General features: G+C 34.4%; 1 protein-coding gene across 3 annotated transcripts in view; it reads left to right on the forward strand.

Annotated features, from left to right (window-relative positions):
• The window catches only part of LOC138707986 (suppressor APC domain-containing protein 2), a 65,378-nt gene that overhangs the window by 40,339 nt on the left and 5,834 nt on the right, over positions 1 to 19,205 (forward strand). For 2 of the 3 annotated variants that reach the window (XM_069838083.1, XM_069838085.1), the window contains 2 exons: positions 5,981 to 6,184; positions 7,374 to 18,738. In XM_069838083.1, the coding sequence (XP_069694184.1) occupies positions 5,981 to 6,184; positions 7,374 to 7,505 (336 nt within the window). In that variant the 3' untranslated portion in view covers positions 7,506 to 18,738. Of the gene's footprint in view, positions 1 to 5,980; positions 6,185 to 7,373; positions 18,739 to 19,205 lie in introns of those variants that run through there. The other variant, XM_069838086.1, reaches the window with a different exon arrangement.

Raw genomic sequence — 19,205 nt, forward strand, 5'->3', positions numbered from 1 at the left:
AGTGATGGCACTGTATGCAGAAATGTGAAGGGCCATCAACACCGATGTAAGTCAGTGGAATAAAATATCATATCATATCATATCATAAAAGCCTCCGAAGAGGGATTGGAAAGTGGCCAGATCAATCGTCAATGTCTCCAAAATTGAATGGGCCATAAATAAATTTGCTCCATTTAAATCTCCTGGTGAAGATGGAATCTTTCCAGCTTTACTGCAGAAAGGACCTGATTCGCTATTCTGTCTACTCTGTGAAATCCTTAAGGCCAGTATAGCCTTTGGATATACACCTTTGGCCTGGAGGAAAAGCAGAGTAGTATTTATTTCGAAACCGGCATAAGGGAACTATACGAGTCCCAAATTATTTCGGCCCATCTGCTTATCCTCCTTCATTTTCAAAACATTGGAGAGTAGTAGAAAGACATATTCAAAATGGAATTCTAATAAGAAATCACATTCATGAAAATCAACATGCCTTTCGTACAGGAAGGTGATGCGATACTGCTTTACACCAACTGGTTAGTAGGATTGAAAAATCGCTTGAATACCAGGAAATTGCCCTTGGAATCTTTCTTGACATACAAGGGGCCACCAGGTGGCCCGGGTTCGAATCCCGATCGGGGCAAGTTATCTGGTTGAGGTTTTTTCTGGGGTTTTCCCTCAACCCAATACGAGCAAATACTGGGTAACTTTCGGTGTTGGACCCTGGACTCATTTCACCGGCATTATCACCTTCATATCATTCAGACGCTAAATAACTTAGATGTTGATACAGCGTCGTAAAATAACTAAATAAAAAAAATACAAGGGGCCTTTGATAACACAAGTTATCACTCCATTATTAGAGAAACTAAGCAGCGGGGCTTGAATCAAACCACACATAGATGGTTAGAAGTCACTCTCTGTAGCAGAACAATTCAAGCTCATGAATATGGAGAAACATTAGAAGTACAATTACGAAAGGAACTCCACAGGGGGAAATTCTACCCCTTTCTTCTATGAAATCTCGTAGTAGACTCTCTTCTAACTTCATTAAATGACAAAGGAATCTATACTCAAGGATATGCAGACGACATTGTCCTATTAGTAAAAGGTAAATTTCCTAACATAATCTCAGACATTACAAACATGCTCTGAAGATTGTAAATGACTGGTGCAAAAAGAAGAGTCTAGGGATAAATCCCAATAAAATTACCATTGTCCCATTCACTAGGAAAAGGAAACTTAATGACCTTAAGAACATTAAGATTGACAGTGCTATGTTGGAGATTTCTGACAGTGTAAAATACCTAGGAGTTATCCTTGATAGCAAACTGACATGGAATCACCACATAGAAAAAAACCATCTCTAAGGCTAGATGGTCATTAATAACCTGTAAAAGGCTAGTGAGTAAAAGTTGGGGCTTAAAGTTTACCATACTTAAATGGATCTATCAGTCTGTGGTAAAGCCACAGATCACATATGGATCCCTAGTATGGTGGCCAAAAGCCTTACAAATTAAAACACAAGAGAGACTAGCGAGTCTTCAAAGACTAGCATGCATTTTTAGTTATGTGTAAATATTTTAGACACTTTCTCATGAACAAGCCCTTATCCAGGACAAAATTAATGATCTTTTTTTCCTTGTGCCCTACTTTTAATACCTACAGAATTTGCACTTGGTGATGATGATTAGAGTTGGAAGTGGGTATACCGCAGTGCACCTCAGCCTGAAAGGCTTTTTGTGCTCTTCCTAATTACTGATTCAGAAGTCAGATTCTACATCTTTAATTAGATGTATCATCTGCTTCACCAAATCAGAGTTCAGTTTTTATTGTGGGGCAGCTTCAAAGAGTAGATATCTTTTCCACTCTAAGGCCTCACAATCCATTAGTAGATGTTGCTGTTTCATTAGCTTGTTTACATAAATGACAAGTTGGGTTTCCTGTGAACCTTCCTATTGTTTGAAGATGTTTTTTGAAGCACCCTGCCTAGTTAGAAAGCAGATAGCTCTTCTTAATGAGTTTTTATTCAATCTTAATAGAGTATCAGTGAGATTTTTCTAGGATTTCTTATTATTAGCTTGTAGAGTTTATGAATTTCATATTGAAGGTATACCGATAAGCTATCACAATTTGACTATAATTATGTGTGTGTTCCGCCTTTGCTTATCATACAATTAAATGGAGAAACTAATAAATCATATTTTCATTAACGTTTTCGGTACCTATGTACCATCTTCAGATGTATGTATATGATGCTAATTGTTAACCAAGCCTCTGGGTGCATGTGTCGTAAACTTAAATAATCAGTGTATTTGTGCGTACTGTACTATATCGATGAAGTGTTGCCATGATTGAATAAATAATTACCTAGCTTTTATATACTATTTGTTGGTACAGCATACTATCAAAATTAAAGTTAAAAATTAAAAATTGAATATTTCAGTCAATGTTTAAAACACTGTTTAAAAACACTATTTAAAACTGTTTAAAACACATAGTTTGTGCATCACTATAAATATATGAAGTTAGTGATCACTTGTTGTGCGGTGTTTGCCGATGTGAAGTTGAATGGAGCAGTTGTGGCGATCTTGTTTATTAGCGTTGAGCTAGACGTGGTATCGTTGACATGGCTATGTTTGCTGAAAGTGATGTTGTGGCACTTCTATAATAGTTAATGGCATTGCTGTAATTTGTACCCATGGATGTATTGTTAAAACAAATTGAAGGTTGTCAAGTCCATGGATTTAGTATCGCCTGGCGTGTCTGTAACAATGATTAAGTATTAATTTATGACATATTACAGCAAGATTTCAAACAAACTTAGTAACTTTTTTAAAAAACAAACTATTAACATAGCCCATTGTACCAACAACAAACTAAACAACATAATTCCTAATAACACCAACAATAATGAACCCCTCCTAAACAGTGGTATATACCAGCTAAACTGCAAAAATTGCACCAAAACATATATAGGACAGACTCGGCGTAACTTCAAAATAAGATTTCGTGAACACACCTCTGACTTTGTTTATAATAGAAACAGATCTAAATTCGCACAACACCTCATAGATGAAAACCACGAACTCGCAAATATTAACGACACTTTGAAAATACTAAAAATCATAAATGACCCCACAATAGAAACAGCTGAACAATTTCATATCATAAAAGAACATAACTCAGGAAAACCCCTACTAAATGAACAAATAGCTAACATAAATAATCCACTTTTCAATTTATTCAAATTATTCCCGCCTAAACAATCGCACACACAGCTCTCACCGATCCCTCCTCCATTCCCGATAACAGACAACATAACTTAAATATACTGTGAGCAAGCCCACCGCTTTAGTATCAGCCTTGCATCAAGCACGAGCAGACCAACACGCGGTAAAACTGTAAGTTACTTTTCTTTCCTTTTCTTACATAACAGGCATCACCCCTAGCAGTTAACCAAAACCAACACCAGTTAATGGAATATCCAAAATTAACAATTTCAGATATTCTAAATTTCAAATTAATACTTAATCATTGTTACAGACACGCCAGGCGATACTAAATCCATGGACTTGACAACCTTCAATTTGTTTTAACAATACATCCATGGGTACAAATTACAGCAATGCCATTAACTATTATAGAAGTGCCACAACATCACTTTCAGCAAACATAGCCATGTCAACGATACCACGTCTAGCTCAACGCTAATAAACAAGATCGCCACAACTGCTCCATTCAACTTCACATCGGCAAACACCGCACAACAAGTGATCACTAACTTCATATATTTATAGTGATGCACAAACTATGTGTTTTAAACAGTTTTAAATAGTGTTTTTAAACAGTGTTTTAAACACTGACTGAAATATTCAATTTTTAATTTTTAACTTTAATTTTGATAGTATGCTGTACCAACAAATAGTATATAAGCGCTAGGTAATTATTTAGTCAATCATGGCAACACTTCATCGATATAGTACAGTACGCACAAATACACTGATTATTTAAGTTTACGACACATGCACCCAGAGGCTTGGTTAACAATTAGCATCATATACATACATTTGAAGATGGTACATAGGTACCGAAAACGTTAATGAAAATATGATTTATTAGTTTCTCCATTTAATTGTATGATAAGCAAAGGCGGAACACACACACATAATTATAGTCAAATTGTAGAGTTTAGTTCTCGGAATCTTCCATCTTTTATAAGATCAATTTGAAACCATTTTTGTACAGTGAATTTGGCTTTACTGCATTTATTCCAAAGATGGGTTCTGGCCCTATGAATGAGGTCTGAGCCCCTTTCTTGGCCAGAGTTCAGCTATCTCATTGCTTTTTATGCCCTTATGACCAGGCACCCAATACAGTTCAACTGTATTGCAGGACGAGAGTGACTGTAGTTCTTGGTAACATTCCCATACCAATTTTGAATTAAACTGGTGGGAACTGAGTGCTGTAAGTGCAGCTTGGCTATCAGAGTGGATGAAAATTTGTTTATTCTCATATCCTCATTCACAGCACAGGCTTGCACATTCTTGAACAGCAAACACTTCTGCTTGAAAGACAGTGGTAAATCAGCCCAAACTGATGCTACTGTGTGTGTCGTAGTTGATGCCTCAAAGATGCCTGCTCCTGATTTTCCTTTTAACCGGGAGCCATCAGTATAGAAATCTTTCCGGCTCTTTGGTAAAGGTGTTCTCTCTTCATGGTTAACTTAATTTAACTTGAAAGTATATAGACTAATATCTGTGGTGGTATTTATTCATTAACTGCAAATAAATTTTCAAGAATTTTAAATATGATAATAATTAACTTAATATCTACTACAGTAATATAATATATAAGAGAAGAGAATGAATGATTGGGTTAAAGAAGGAAACCAAATAAATTGTTATAATATAACCTAATAACTATTTAAATCAAGCCTTTAATGAGCATAAATTCTTAAGGGAAAAATATTAGTATGCTCTAGGTGCTTTGATACAATTAATGCATAATGTAATAAAGAGGCACTAGGTACTGTAATAAAAAATAAATTCACATATAAAAACAATAGTTCATTGTCTGTTGAAATTATAGGCTTACTTCCTCTTATGAGGGACCTTCTCAAATATTCCTTTGCAGCAGCTAAATTACATTATAGGAAGTATTCTGATAAGGTAAGGGTGTTAAAATCTGACATGGAAGAAATACCAGTGTGTTTGACAGCATTCATTTTCTTGCATGGGATCTCTTATAAGCGACTTCAGGTACTACAGAACTCTCTTCAGTCTACAGATATGCCACCTAAAGATAAACGAGGTAAACATCATAATCATTACAACAAAAAATCTGATGATTAAATCATTCAAGGGAAGAAAAAGTCATTATGGTCGGTCAAAAAGTGATAGAATATGTCTTCCCAACAATCTCAACATTGAAAAAATGTATGCAAATGTGTCTTATGAATACTAAAGAAAGATTTTCAACACCAGATTTAACATATCATTTGGATATCCACGCTATGACATTTGCAATACTTGTACATGTGAAAAGTTTCAGGCTATCTCAAATTTATGAAAATAAACCCTCTGATAACATTGTGTCTTTTCTTCCTGTACATGAACGTATACTATACACTCGTATACTCGTAGAATAACATTGTATTCACTTTGTTTCTATGTTTATGGCTAGGTCCAGTCTGCTTTCTAAGTTTCATACAACAATGGCATTTGACACTGAATGTTCCGGCAACTCTATTAATTCTGTACAGTTCATATATTTTCAAAAAGTAATTTCAGTGAGGTAAATGAAGAAATAATGTTTAATTCCATATTAATGTAGTTTAAGAAAACAATAAAATACAAGCATGTTGTATGTTTAAATGTTCCAGATTTTGTCAAACCACTTACATGTATATAATGTCACTGTGCTTTTGGGTTGCACTCACACTATCACCATTACCGTAATTAGAAGTCTATCAACATAGGTACTGTATTATTGTTACCAGGAACAGTGGACAGAAGCTCAGCAGGAACGCTTGGAGCTCCAGAGGGCCAGAGTGCTAGAAGTGAACAGGCATCTTGCCACCCTGACAGACAGTTGGGAACGAGGGGGACTACCCTTACATATGAATCTTGCTGTCCACCACGCAAGCCCTGCACCTCATGACATTCTCTCTCGCCTTAAGCAACAAAATCATCTACTTACCGAGGTGACGTAATGTTATATTATTGTATGCGGAAATAAAATGACTTAAAATGACTACAATTCACCAGTTTGTGTCATTAGCTGGCTGTACACACAGGGACATGATTGTGGAAATGCATGGAACGTTCCAAATCTACGAGTAAAACTTTGTGTTTATTGTGAATTTTCACGAGCCGAACTGTTAGTCATCAAGATTATTTTCCCTTAGCTCTGTTAGTGAACTTCAGACAACCATTTTTTCTAACACAGTCAATGTTTTTGCTGAATAATTCTAAATGCAACAAACTGCTAACAATATCAAGATTTTGTTTCGAACTTAGAAATGCCTCTCTTTTACAGTTGTATATATGGATATGGTTCATGCCTGGCCTCTTAGAAATTACACTGACCCACGAGCCATTCCATCTTAGTGAGAAAATTTGAATTCACAGTCCACAGACACAAATTTTCATCAGATGAGTAATCAGTGAGAAAAAGTGTTGATTTGGAATGTGTGTTTATGGACGACGAGTTAGAAGCTCGTCATGATCTTATTTGGCGAGTATTATCGTTACAGTCATTTCCGCAAACATATGTCTACATCTATGTTTATGGCCAGCTATTCAGTAATTAGTAATTACATACTAATATCAAGCAATACTTATGCTAAAATGTAATTAAATTCGATCACTTTCTTAATGGTCATTAGGACCATAAACAAATTGCTGCGCTGATGTCAAAGACTGATACATTTGCCTTATACTTGAAATGTCATTGAAACTCTAAAAATTGTGGACTGTGAATCCTGAAATTTTGAATGAAAATATATATCTTAAGTAGAAATCTGATTATAATGACACTTTTTCAAGAGGAATATTTCATCAACATGATTATACAACATAAATCTGTTATTGTCAGAAAACTGTTATATTTACAGAAACGAAAATTTTAAGATTATTTTAATCTTTGTTGAATATGAAATGATTTCTATGTTTACCGTGTGGAATACTCCCAAATTTATAATGTTTTGGAAGAGATATTTCTTTCAACTATTGAATGTTATGTCTTAAGAACACGCATTTTTGGATTGTAATAACAAAATTTACCAATAATAAAAATTAGATCATATGATCTGAAATTCTACATAGATTTTCCAGATACTTCATTAAGAAATGTAGCTTACAACTTGTATGAGAATTCTGCTTGTTTAACAGGAAGTGAGCAAGAAGAGTGAGAGAATCACAGCATTGGAAAGAGAGAAGGCTTCACTCATCCGCGAACTCTTCCAGACTCGAACTCAGAATCGAAGAGCAAATGAGCCTCAGGATGACACAGCTTTCATGTGAGCCATAGATGACTCACTTGAAAGTACGTACTTGCGAAGTAATATTCTGTGATGTTAGCAACAAACGGTTTATGCATGGTTGGAACTTGCTAGTAAGATTTTCAGAACTGAAAGTTTGCTTGCAATAGGAACAACAACGACTATTTTTAACAAAATAATCTGCCCTCAATGCGGGTGACCATAAAGATCCAGAATAAAAGCATAGATGTGCACATTGTTTATATTTTCGTATGACCAGGCTAGTTATATGGTTTTTTAACATAATTAGTGAATTAAAATTTTTAACATATTGTCACAAACTGTGAATAAGGATACCGAAAATAGGCATTTGAGTTTAACAAAAGCATAAGCTTGTGAAGTGATATTATAAAAAAAAAAAAAATATGTAATTGTTTTAAGGTTCTTATAATTTATTAAAAGCTAAGTGACAGAAAGACAAGTTAGTCTAGATGATAAAAATGACCAGTAATGGAATAGATGGGTGAATCAATGAGACAGAAAAAAGGGAAAATTGGTTGAAAGGTACACGAATGTGCATCCTTTGCAAGAGTTTTTATAGGATTTATCTTAAAATTTATGTGAGCTCAGGTTATCTTACTTTAGTCACATCATCCCACTTAAGGGGCTTAGGTAAATTTTTTTTTTTTTATTCAATGCAGTGGCACTTGACCGGAATCATTGGGCGTACAATGGCGATAAAAACTAAAATGAAAGATAGAAAACAAAATAAAGTGAACAATGTGCAGCACTGCTGCATTCTTTCTCTGGCCTCCCAGTATCTATCCACAAAGCTGACAAATGAAAGCGCTGGACTAATCTTAATGTGGTTTGAGTCCATGTTGTCTGAACATCCACAGAGCATGCAATGGGGGCTGGATAGTACACCCAGGTGGTAGAGGTAAATTTTGCAGAGGGAAAAGCCGAAAAATAACTGTCATATTAACAAATATTAAAAAGAATAGCACTCATACACCATCACATGCAAAAGCAAATACAGGCTATTACCACATCCCAAGACAATTACCATCCAGTCGTCAAATTGAGGAAGGAAAGTAGTACTGTCAAAACCAAGTAAGGTATCCATTGTCAACTGAAGATACGTGAACTCCAACATTTTAAAACATGAAACAGATATGGGTGAGTAATAAATTCATAGTCTATTTCTTTTAGGGCTCATCCTGACATTTGTCTTAACGCCTTAATGAAACAATGAGAAAACCACAAGCAGGATGAGTGGTCTCAATTTAGAAAACCGAGCCATTTGGCTCATTGATAGTGACTCTAATAAAATTCTCCCTTTGTTATAAAAAACTGATATCTGGGGAACTATCTGTGATTAATATAACCAGACTTAGGATAGGTTCGTGAGTATTGGCTAAGAAAAAGATTGGCAGTGGATATGATTTCTACCCTTGGGCTGATTATATAATTACGATACATCAGTTGCTGATTCCATCATTTTTAGTACTGGATACTGTATGAACCTGTGCTTAGTACAGTCCCTTCAATCTTCCTGGTGAGGGAAGGAGGGAAAAGATTAGAGTCGTGGCTGTGTGAGAGATTGAGATGGGCATTATAAGTTAACCTTGGTCTGACGATTCAGTATATCAGTTGCTGATAACGTCATTCTTGATGTTGGCAAGCCACGTGTCAAGTCCAATCCTGTAGTTCTCCCCAGTCGAAGAGGGCTTTGATCCTGGCTCTGAGAGATGGAACTGGTCATGATTGTTATCCTCATTCTGACGACTGAGTATATCAGTCACTGATAATGTCATTCTATATACTGAATGCTGATGAGCCGTGTGTTGAATGAATAGGATGAAATTTCAATACTGGATGAAAGAAGGAGTTTCTTTCTTTGTTTTAACTTCCAGAATGGGTGTATGGCCTATAAGGTCCACTAAACCTTTTCTGTGTGCCTACTCTTCCATGGCATGTACATGGAAATCTTCGAAGTTGATTGTAAATGCATATAATTTTTTTAAGAACCTGCACTTATAGCATAAATGTTTAATTAAGTATATTATTTAATATAAATAGGCAGGAAATTATTTAAACTCAATTGGGAAATCCAGAACTTTAATATTCTTGCGAACTGGTCTCCGCTAAAAAAAATGCAGAGTTCTATTTAACAAAATGTTTTATACAGTTCAGGGTGAATTAAAAATCCCTTATTCCCTAATAAATGTAAAGGAGTTATGCTGGATACCATTGGTCATAACAGAAAAGGTTAGAAGAGGGTGTTGCAATATATATCAGATAAGGCTAGAATATTACGAGAAATGCAGTGATGAAAGGTTTTTTGACACAGGAAATTATGAAGCTGTCAGACAAACTTAACAACAACAATAACAACTATTTTACTATTTTCCTTCATTACCTTTAAATGAATGTAGATTTTTTGCTTTACTGATAATTAGGGGGCGGATATTGATGACCTAAAAATCTACTTAAAATGATCAACAAAATGCCCTTAAAATAATGGGAAAATGACATGAAATTAAAAGAAAATGACGCTTAAATATTATTCACCATACTCGCACCACAACTTCTTAAAAATTAGTCATCTTGTTTCAATGACTGCCCTGCAAATGGAGAGAGGAGGCAACTTCCTGGAATTTAACTAAGATAAAGGAAAAGAGCATGCAACAAAATTAAAGTTTTAAGGGAAAACTATAGATTTTAATGAGGGTTTACAATGTGTTTCAATCAGGGGTGGTCCATGTCAGTACCTTCATTCTCCATCTCCTCCTCCTTCTGCTCTTCACTTTTCCTACCAGACCTTCCAGATGTGGAGTGTAAATGAAAAAAACAAATTGTGGGCGCAATGTGCATTCTTGCAATCTTTGTGTTAAAATACTGTCTACTGTAATACATCCCTTCAGAACCGTACTGGGGACACAACATCCTATTGTCCAGGAAACGGTGAAAGTTTCCCCCCTTCCAAATATGAAAATTCTAAAGATACCCTCTTACCAACAAAAGAACAATAGTGGTCATAGCCCTCACTTAAACTAAGGAGTTGTCAAGCATTTTATATTATTTCTGTTGTGTGAGATGAAGTCTTCAGTGAAATAAGGAATGAACTTTAGACTTTGTTCCAAAGTATAAAATTCGAAATTCACTGTTATTCACTTATTCAGTAGATAATTACTAGTAGGGCCTACTACTCATCTGTTTGCTTAGAAAAAGATTTAAAAGGCCTATATGTAAAGAAGGAAGTAAAATGCATCTAAATGATCTAAAAGTTCTTCAAAATATTAAAAATGCCGAAAAAATGTAAAAATGACCTATTAGTTCAAAAACATAAAAAAATGCAATATAAGAAATTAATTTTTTACGTTGATATTAACATGGAAAGGATTTCTATATTAATAGGAATCATCCTCATGTGAAAAATAAGATGACGACTTTTCATCAACATAATGAAAAGTATCAGTTATGCTCTCTACTAGCATTTGCACAATATATAACTTAACCCTCTTTCCTGGAAGGCATTTCTTAATGAAGTCCTGTTCAAACAGCATTGTATACCACGTACTCTATAATGCATTTAGACTTACTTTTAAAATACAGGTTAGTTTTTCACCTTCAATTTTCATTTGCGAATCCTTTGGTAATTTTTTTTATCACTGGAACCAGCCAGCAGATACAGTAATTTTAAGTTTCACTTGAAACACTTATGCCTCTTCTGTTAGAACAGGACTACTTATTGGGAAATGTTCACTCCATTTCTACTGGAATCATTTAAATGAAATATCATCCAGAGCTTCAGAAACGGACTTTGTAGTTTTTTTTATGTTCCTGGAAACTATATATTTGTTTTTAGTTATATCCAGCATTGTCGCGACATAAACACCAAATTCATGTCAATTTTGACATCAAATCATTACCAGTAGTGGATATTTATATAATTTTCTCTGTACATAGCCTCAATTACTACTCTCGAAAAAGCTTAAAATTAGAATTTATAAAACAGTTACGTATGTAATGCTGAAAAGTTAACAGTGAAGTTATTCTCTTTCTTGCTTCCCAATATTTGGAGATGATATCTTGAAAATTCTGGATTGCTGCAGAATGCTTCAGATGTTCCGTATCCATTTCTTCATGGAAAGCATTTCATCAGCAGTTTACACTGTTTTATTAATGGACACCACAGTTTTGTGAGTTGGCTGTTGTATCATCTCTCCTCAACCCCATATAGTATGGAGGACCACCCCTGCCATTGATCAGCAGGCCCATCGGGCCTAGTTGGGGTGATTGTTATGGCAAGTCCACCAACCATATTCCTTATTTGCCACATAAGGAACGTTTCACTACCATGGCAGATCAGCAGTGAGTGTTGTTACTACAGCATATCCTCTGTAGTGTATGAAATGGTTATTCCGCCATTACTTGGTCCCCAGAGTGTCATTAGTAGAAACAGGTTGCACCACGAGAAGGTGAGGATGGGATTTGGATAGAATATAGCTATCCCGCAACCTATAAAACAGTTATATTACCAGTTGTTCTGTATGGTTGTGAAACTTGGACTCTCACTTTGAGAGAGGAACAGAGGTTAAGAGTGTTCGAGAATAAGATGCTTAGGAAAATATTTGGGGCTAAGAGGGATGAAGTTACAGGAGAAAGTTACACAATGCAGAACTGCACGCATTGTATTCTTCACCTAACATAATTAGGAACATTAAATCCAGACGTTTGAGATGGGCAGGGCATGTAGCATGTATGGGTGAATCCAGAAATGCATATAGTGTTAGTTGGAAGACCTGACGGAAAAAGACCTTTGGGGATGCCAAGACATAGATGGGAGAATATTACAATGGAATATAATGGTAGGGACCGATGGCGGACTTAAGTGAGAATGGCAATGATATCCAACACTTTGTGTTGAACATGATACCTTGGAATGAATTTCCACCACAAAGAGAGAACTGAGGCATGCATAAGTTCCCATTATGTGGTAGTCTCCCACAGGATCTGACATATTTCTTTTTCTAATGGCCGGATTGTTGGAAATATTCCATTTTTCGTCTTGCTTCCCACTAAATTAGCATTCTGTGATGTTGAGGAAAATTCATTGCTATGAGGGAGGTGGTCAGCATTCAGAATGGAGTTTCTTTGCATAGCATGCATAGGTTTGAGTCCAGATCCGTATTCTTTTCTAGTGTTTTCGGAGGCAGTCACATCCAGTGCACATTCTGAAGTTTGCCATTGCTTAAGATCTGATACTTTTCATATTTTACTATTTCAATACATACAAAATCTTGCTGGATTCGACATCATTGTTGAAAACTATTGAATAATGCTACAATAGCAAACTGGTTATTATTAAGAGATGGATAACTGAAATTCTACTATGAAAGAGTGATGGAACGGAGAAAAATTCTCTCCGGCGCCGGGACTTGAACCCGGGTTTTCAGCTCTACATGCTGATGCTTTATCCACTAAGCCACACCGGATACAATCCCGGCGTCGAACAGAATTGTCTCTGATTGAGTTCCAACTCTTGGGTTCCCTCTACTGAAATTCTACTGCAATAATAGCTCAGGTTGGGTAAATTTTGGTTTTATGGATCACTGTGATGAGTGGGCAGGACAGCAAATATTATGAATTAACAATGTGCTTGTGTAGGCTACTAAGTATGTTATATAATATTCTGTATATTCGTGTTACTTTAATATCTTCCATAAAGTAGAATTGTAAATAAAACTGAAAATGTATACTGTACATTTAAGTGAACATGTTGTCTAAATTAGGCCTTGTCATAATAATGTATGATAAAATTACGATGATTTAGGAAATAGATATACCAATTGTTAACGTAAAAGTGCATTTCTTGTGATTATTTCATGACTTGAGACTATTTAAAAATCGAGATATTAATGCACTTCGAAATGGCCTTTATAACTACCATAAGAAATGGAAATTGAAAATTGTGAACATAGTTCACTAACATGTTACAGTACAGTACCATACAATTATAGAATGTCGATAAAGCAGATTTATATGCTTTCTCTGTGCAGTTCCTGAAAATTATACTAACAATTTCCAACCCTCATTATATTTTATTCATTGTAAATGTTAACATTGATAGTTAGATTGTGCCATCTGTTAATATTCAGTGCTCTGCATCTACAAAAGTCTAATATCTTAGAAATCTCTTGATGAAGAATAGTTTCATGAATTTTTGTCAACATTTACAGTAGGTACATAATATTTGCATATAGAGTTATTATTTTTAATACATTTTATTTTTAAATCCGTCCATTGACAATTGAGAAACATTTTTAACGGCTTATTTTTAAAACCAAGTTGCTAGAGATATGTAAGCGTTTTTAAATAGCTGAGTTTTGTTCCTAACCTCTCTCTTTTTTACTTTTTTGATTATGTGTAACGTAAATTCTAGATGTAGCTTATTTTAATAACTCGGCACTTATTAACCAAAGTTTTGATCTCTGGTAATTTGAATTTCTGATGCCTCCTCGTTCATTGTTCCTCTCGACTTAGAACACAACTGCAACTTTGAAGACATTTCTTGTAATACTGTACCTACTCAGTACTGTAATTTAATAATCAAATTGAAGCAAGGCATAAGAAAGTCTCGAAGTTGTGATAATATGAAATGTTATACTGTGTATGTTGTCCTCTGTACTGAACAGGAATTTAACTAATTTGATTAGCCTACTAGTGCTAAAATCCCTTTTATTTGTCATAGTAGTCTCAACATAGGAGAGACTGGGGATATTTGATACACAACAAATTTTAGCCCGATCATTGACACTATTGTTCTGTGATTCATATGTTGTAATAATCACTTCTTATTGATGGTTTACTGTCATTTGTAGCAAGAGTGGAGTTGAAGAATTTGATCTATAGCTAGAATTACAATCTTGACCGATCAAAGTAAATATTACGTAAAATATTTCTCATCATTTTTCAATAATATGGATAAGATTTATCAATAATCATTTTGTGTGATTGTGGTCTACATACCTTAAAGTAATTATGTCCGGTAGCCATGACACCTTGATTGTCCTAATCCCTTTTCGAGTAAGAGTATGTTAGTGTGTTGCATGATACAAATGAACAGGGAATATGTGATACGTGTATCAGTCATGCCTGTGTGGAAAGTGCATTTGTATTCATTACTCCTCCTACAAGCAGATGAAGACCATGGTTGTCGGAAGAAAAACAAAGAAGGTAAATTTGCGAATACTAAATAAGGCAGTAGAGCAAGTGAACAGCTTCAAATACTTGGGGTGTACTACAAGCAGTAACATGAGCTGCTGCCAGGAAGTTAAAAGGAAGACAGCAATGGCAAAGGAAACTTAATAGAAAAAGGATCATCTTCTGTGGACCTCTGGAAAAAGAAATAAGAGACTAGTGAAGTGCTTTGTGTGGAGTATGGCATTGTATAGGGCAGAGACATGGACATTACGATGAAGTGAAGAGAAGTGACCAGAAGCATTTGAAATGAGGTTATGGAGAAAAATAGAACGTGTGAAATGGACAAAGTAAGAAATGAAGCTGTGTTGGAAAGAGCGAGTGAAGAAAGAATAATGCTGAAACTGATCAGGAAGAGGAAAATGAATTGGTTGGGTCACTGGCTGAAATTTCCTAAAAAGTATGACAAGTTCAGATGAGTTTAATGAGGTTGATACGAGTGATGATGACTTTGTGGAAAAAACTGAAGAATCACTTAAAGAGAAGGTGGAAGTAGGTGATTGGGTCGTAGTTTCATGAAAAGTTAAAAAACGATTGGTAGATTTGTTGAATGGATTTTAGAGTCAGGACCTGTAAAAGAATGGACTCTGAAATTCTCACGACATATAAGTGGCAGAAAATTTAAATGACCACAAAAGATGATATTTCTGTGATTGACAGTTCTCAAATTGATACTATACTTTCAGAACCTACATTTATAGATACAAATGAACGTTTAATTTGTTTTTATTTTAATGATCGTAAAATCTCACTTAAATTTTGAATATAAAATAACTATATCATATATCCCCAAGGAGTGTATCACATATCCCCATGATAGGGAGGACTGATACACTTTACATAAGGTAAAAATTGATTGTTTTTTGTGTGTTCAAAAAAAAAGTTTTTAAATAATGTGTACTTTGTTAATGTTATCAATAACCCCTATGTAACTAAGTAGTTGTGTAAAGAAAGCTACAGGAAGGATGTTTAAGGCCACAATATTAATTTTTTATCCATGTGTATCAAGCATCCCCAGTCTCTCCTATTCACCATACTTAAATGTAACCCTAATTACAAACTTAAGTTCAGAGTTTAAGAAGAAAACACCCCCTTTGTTCAACGAAATGTGTTCCATTGGTGCTTTTTATTCACTTTGGTGACTAACTAATACTGACAGAAACTAGGAGTTTGCAGTTTCTTAAATTTAGAACATCTTATGAATATTTATATCTTGCCACTGGAATATACATTTATTATGTTCTGGTGGTGATGAAACCCAATATGTATAGGTGGAGCTAGAGAATTTCATTAGAGGGTGCCCCTCATGCAGCAACTTTTGTGACGAACTATAGCTGGACTACAATGAAAAATTTCCTGTATTCTACCTATTGCATTTGTTCATTTTTATGTCCAGCATACCGGTAATAAGAAAAATGTTACATTTGCAGCAGGTATATACAATAGCTGGCAGTCTCTAGATTGAAAGAAAATATACCTAAACATTTGTTGCCGCATCTAGTTAATTTATTATTGTCTGGGTTAGGCCTACTTGAAACATGGCATTACTAGTGATTTTATTGTTTTGAAAACTGTATTGATTATTGCATAAAATATCGTTTTTCTAAATAATTAATTAGTTTATGTTTAATGTATTTTTCTAGAATTTAACCAAAATTGATGTAAGTGAAGTAATAAGTAATAATTTGTTATTCATGTTTTTTTATTCTCTAATTTATAAATTGGAACCACTATTATATTGTTTGAATCATTTGGATAAATTAAAAATCAAGGTTAAGAAAAATAAAATATACAAAACAAGAATATCAGATTTTTTGACAAGCATTTGGTTAGGCTACTTAGGAGTCATCATTACAAAAAACGCATCTGGAAAGGAACCATGTTCTTAAATTCATCAAGAAGGAGGAAAAGCTGAGTTTATCAGAAAACACACGAGCTAGTCCAGAGTTAGACTTAGTGCATAACTAAATATTGATTAAGAAGAAAAAAGGTTATTTACGGAATATTTTTTAGTTTGATAGGCATACATTTTTTTAGGCGTTTCTTACAATCTACGTATTTTGAGGGGTTCACAGGTTCATTTAGGGGCACCCTCGATACTACCCATAGCTCCGCCTATGAAATAAGTAGTTCTGAGACATGGGAGACAATTTCGTTCATGCGTAAATATGCAAATATACCAGCACAGTCTCACCATCATCAGAACTTCAAATTTCATAATATAAAACATGGAAGTGAAGCACTGTTCTGAAATATTGTGATATTGAATTCATGTTGTGTGTGATGATATTCATTAATCATCAAAGTAGTTACAGGTTATTTAATGTTATTGAATTAAAGTATATGATTCCATATGGAACAAGGTTACTCACTCTAAATAAGTTGGTTGACTTTAAATGTTAAATATTTAGCACCTGTTACTTTTATATTTGGAATACTCTGCACTTGTTACTGTAACACTTATTGTTAACATAGAGTGTTTTATTGACAGTTGACCCTGTTCTGATCAGATATAAATTATTATCAATACTGGCATGGGACCATGAGAGCTCTTCATAAGGAAATGAATTGTCGAAGGATCCCATTTACCAAATTAATAATTAAGTTCAGTTAGCTTTACATTTACTGTTATAAGTATTGCTGGAAATGCCTGCTATTTTGTAGAATGCGTAACTCACATCTCATGAATAAGTTCTGATACAATCACGGTTTCCCACCACACATATTTAGTCTGTTTATAAAATACTATTTCCAAATTCTGCTGTGGTAAATGTTTGTTTCAAAATTTTGCCTTTAAGGGGACACTCAACTTACAAATTGGAGAAAAAGTCACAAAGCCAAAAAATAAAAAATGATAATTAAAAGTGATATTTCAATTAATGATTGATTAAAAATTGAAATATTTTTTATTTTGAAAAGTATTGGATCTAATGAGCTGAGATTTTGCATGTTACTTTCCATGGGTATATTAAACTTTTTCTCCAAATTTGAAAAAGATTGGTCAAATAGGAAAAAAGTTCCAAAATATAGTTGAGTGTCCCCCTAAGATCTCCTCATAGGTAAAAATCGCATGAATTAAAATAGAGGAATCGTAGTGGCGACAGGATGTGCCTTATTTAATCGTGAATCCAGATTCAAACACATATGAAGTAACCGGCAAGGTGTGCAGTTGCATTGTCTTTTTAAGAATACCCATAGGATTTTTCACTTGTTCTTAAATTAAGGCCTAAGAATATCCCTAATACATATTTGTGTCATTATATCATAGGACATGGTTCTAAAATTATTTTAGCAATAATTCGCTACATTACTATTGAGCCTCAAGGCCTTTTTCAGTTCAACATGCTGTCTTCTTCAGTTCGTCTTGTGAGGCACAGTAACCCGAAAGATCATTTTTATGAATGTACTCTAGCACTTCATAAATGATTCCATTTTTATGTACCATACAACATATGTTATTCTAATGATTACTTTACCCTACCCATACTATACCACTGAAGCAATGATGGATTCAGTATTTTATTTAAAGCTTTCAACTGCTACTATTGAAATTCAATGTAAGCAGAGAAATAGTCAATAAATTTTGCTCATATCCTCTGTCAGAGTTACATTTCTTGTATGTGCCGTAAATCTAAGCTTTACTTCCCTGCTAAAGATTTTATGGCCTTTGAAACCTATTGCCCTCAGTCTGATTTGAACCTGAGAACATCAGGTCCAACAGCCAGCATGGTAACTACGAGCTGTATTGACATAACATACAGGATCAGAACAGAGACAGAAAATGTAGGCATTCCCAGAAAAAGAGCAACTTGTTTCTGTTGAGTATATTAATAACATCGTGGTAAAAAGCCAATGCTGGCAGAAGTGATCAAATTGGTGTCAATTGTCAACAAACACCAATTATATGAAGTGCAATACAGGCCATTTTACTGCTGCAAATATTTTTATGAATTTTATATAGAAAAATTTATATACATATTACATGAAATTAAACAGTGCTTTCAATCTAAGTATGTGTCTTATTTATCTTAGCTGCCACTTTAACCTTGTTTCACCTGACACTTGAGATTTTGTAAACAAAGCTATTTGATTAAAAACAATATTATTAACATATTTTTGTCTGTTTTTTTTTATTTCACTGTTCTGAAGATCAGTGTAATTTTCACTGAAAAAAAAAAAAAAGTAATTTTAACAGAAATTATTCATAGTGACAGGACACTTGTATAAATAATTTCACCCTTTTTTCACGAAATTTAATATTCATTAAGAAAATTTAATTTTTTTTCTTTTCATTCAAGACAGGTCTATTCTCGCGATTTTTTCTGGCATTTCTGTACTGTCACTCATACTTTCAGCCACTTTTAATATTGCACATTTCCAGTTCTGGTTTCAATGATAGTCTGCAGCCTCTAAAGCACACTTCTGATGAGTACCACAATTTTCTTAAGGGCTGCACTCCCATTCTTCTTTCAGAACT

The sequence above is a fragment of the Periplaneta americana genome, chromosome 10 (assembly GCF_040183065.1).
Source record: "Periplaneta americana isolate PAMFEO1 chromosome 10, P.americana_PAMFEO1_priV1, whole genome shotgun sequence".
Lineage (NCBI taxonomy): Eukaryota > Metazoa > Arthropoda > Insecta > Blattodea > Blattidae > Periplaneta > Periplaneta americana.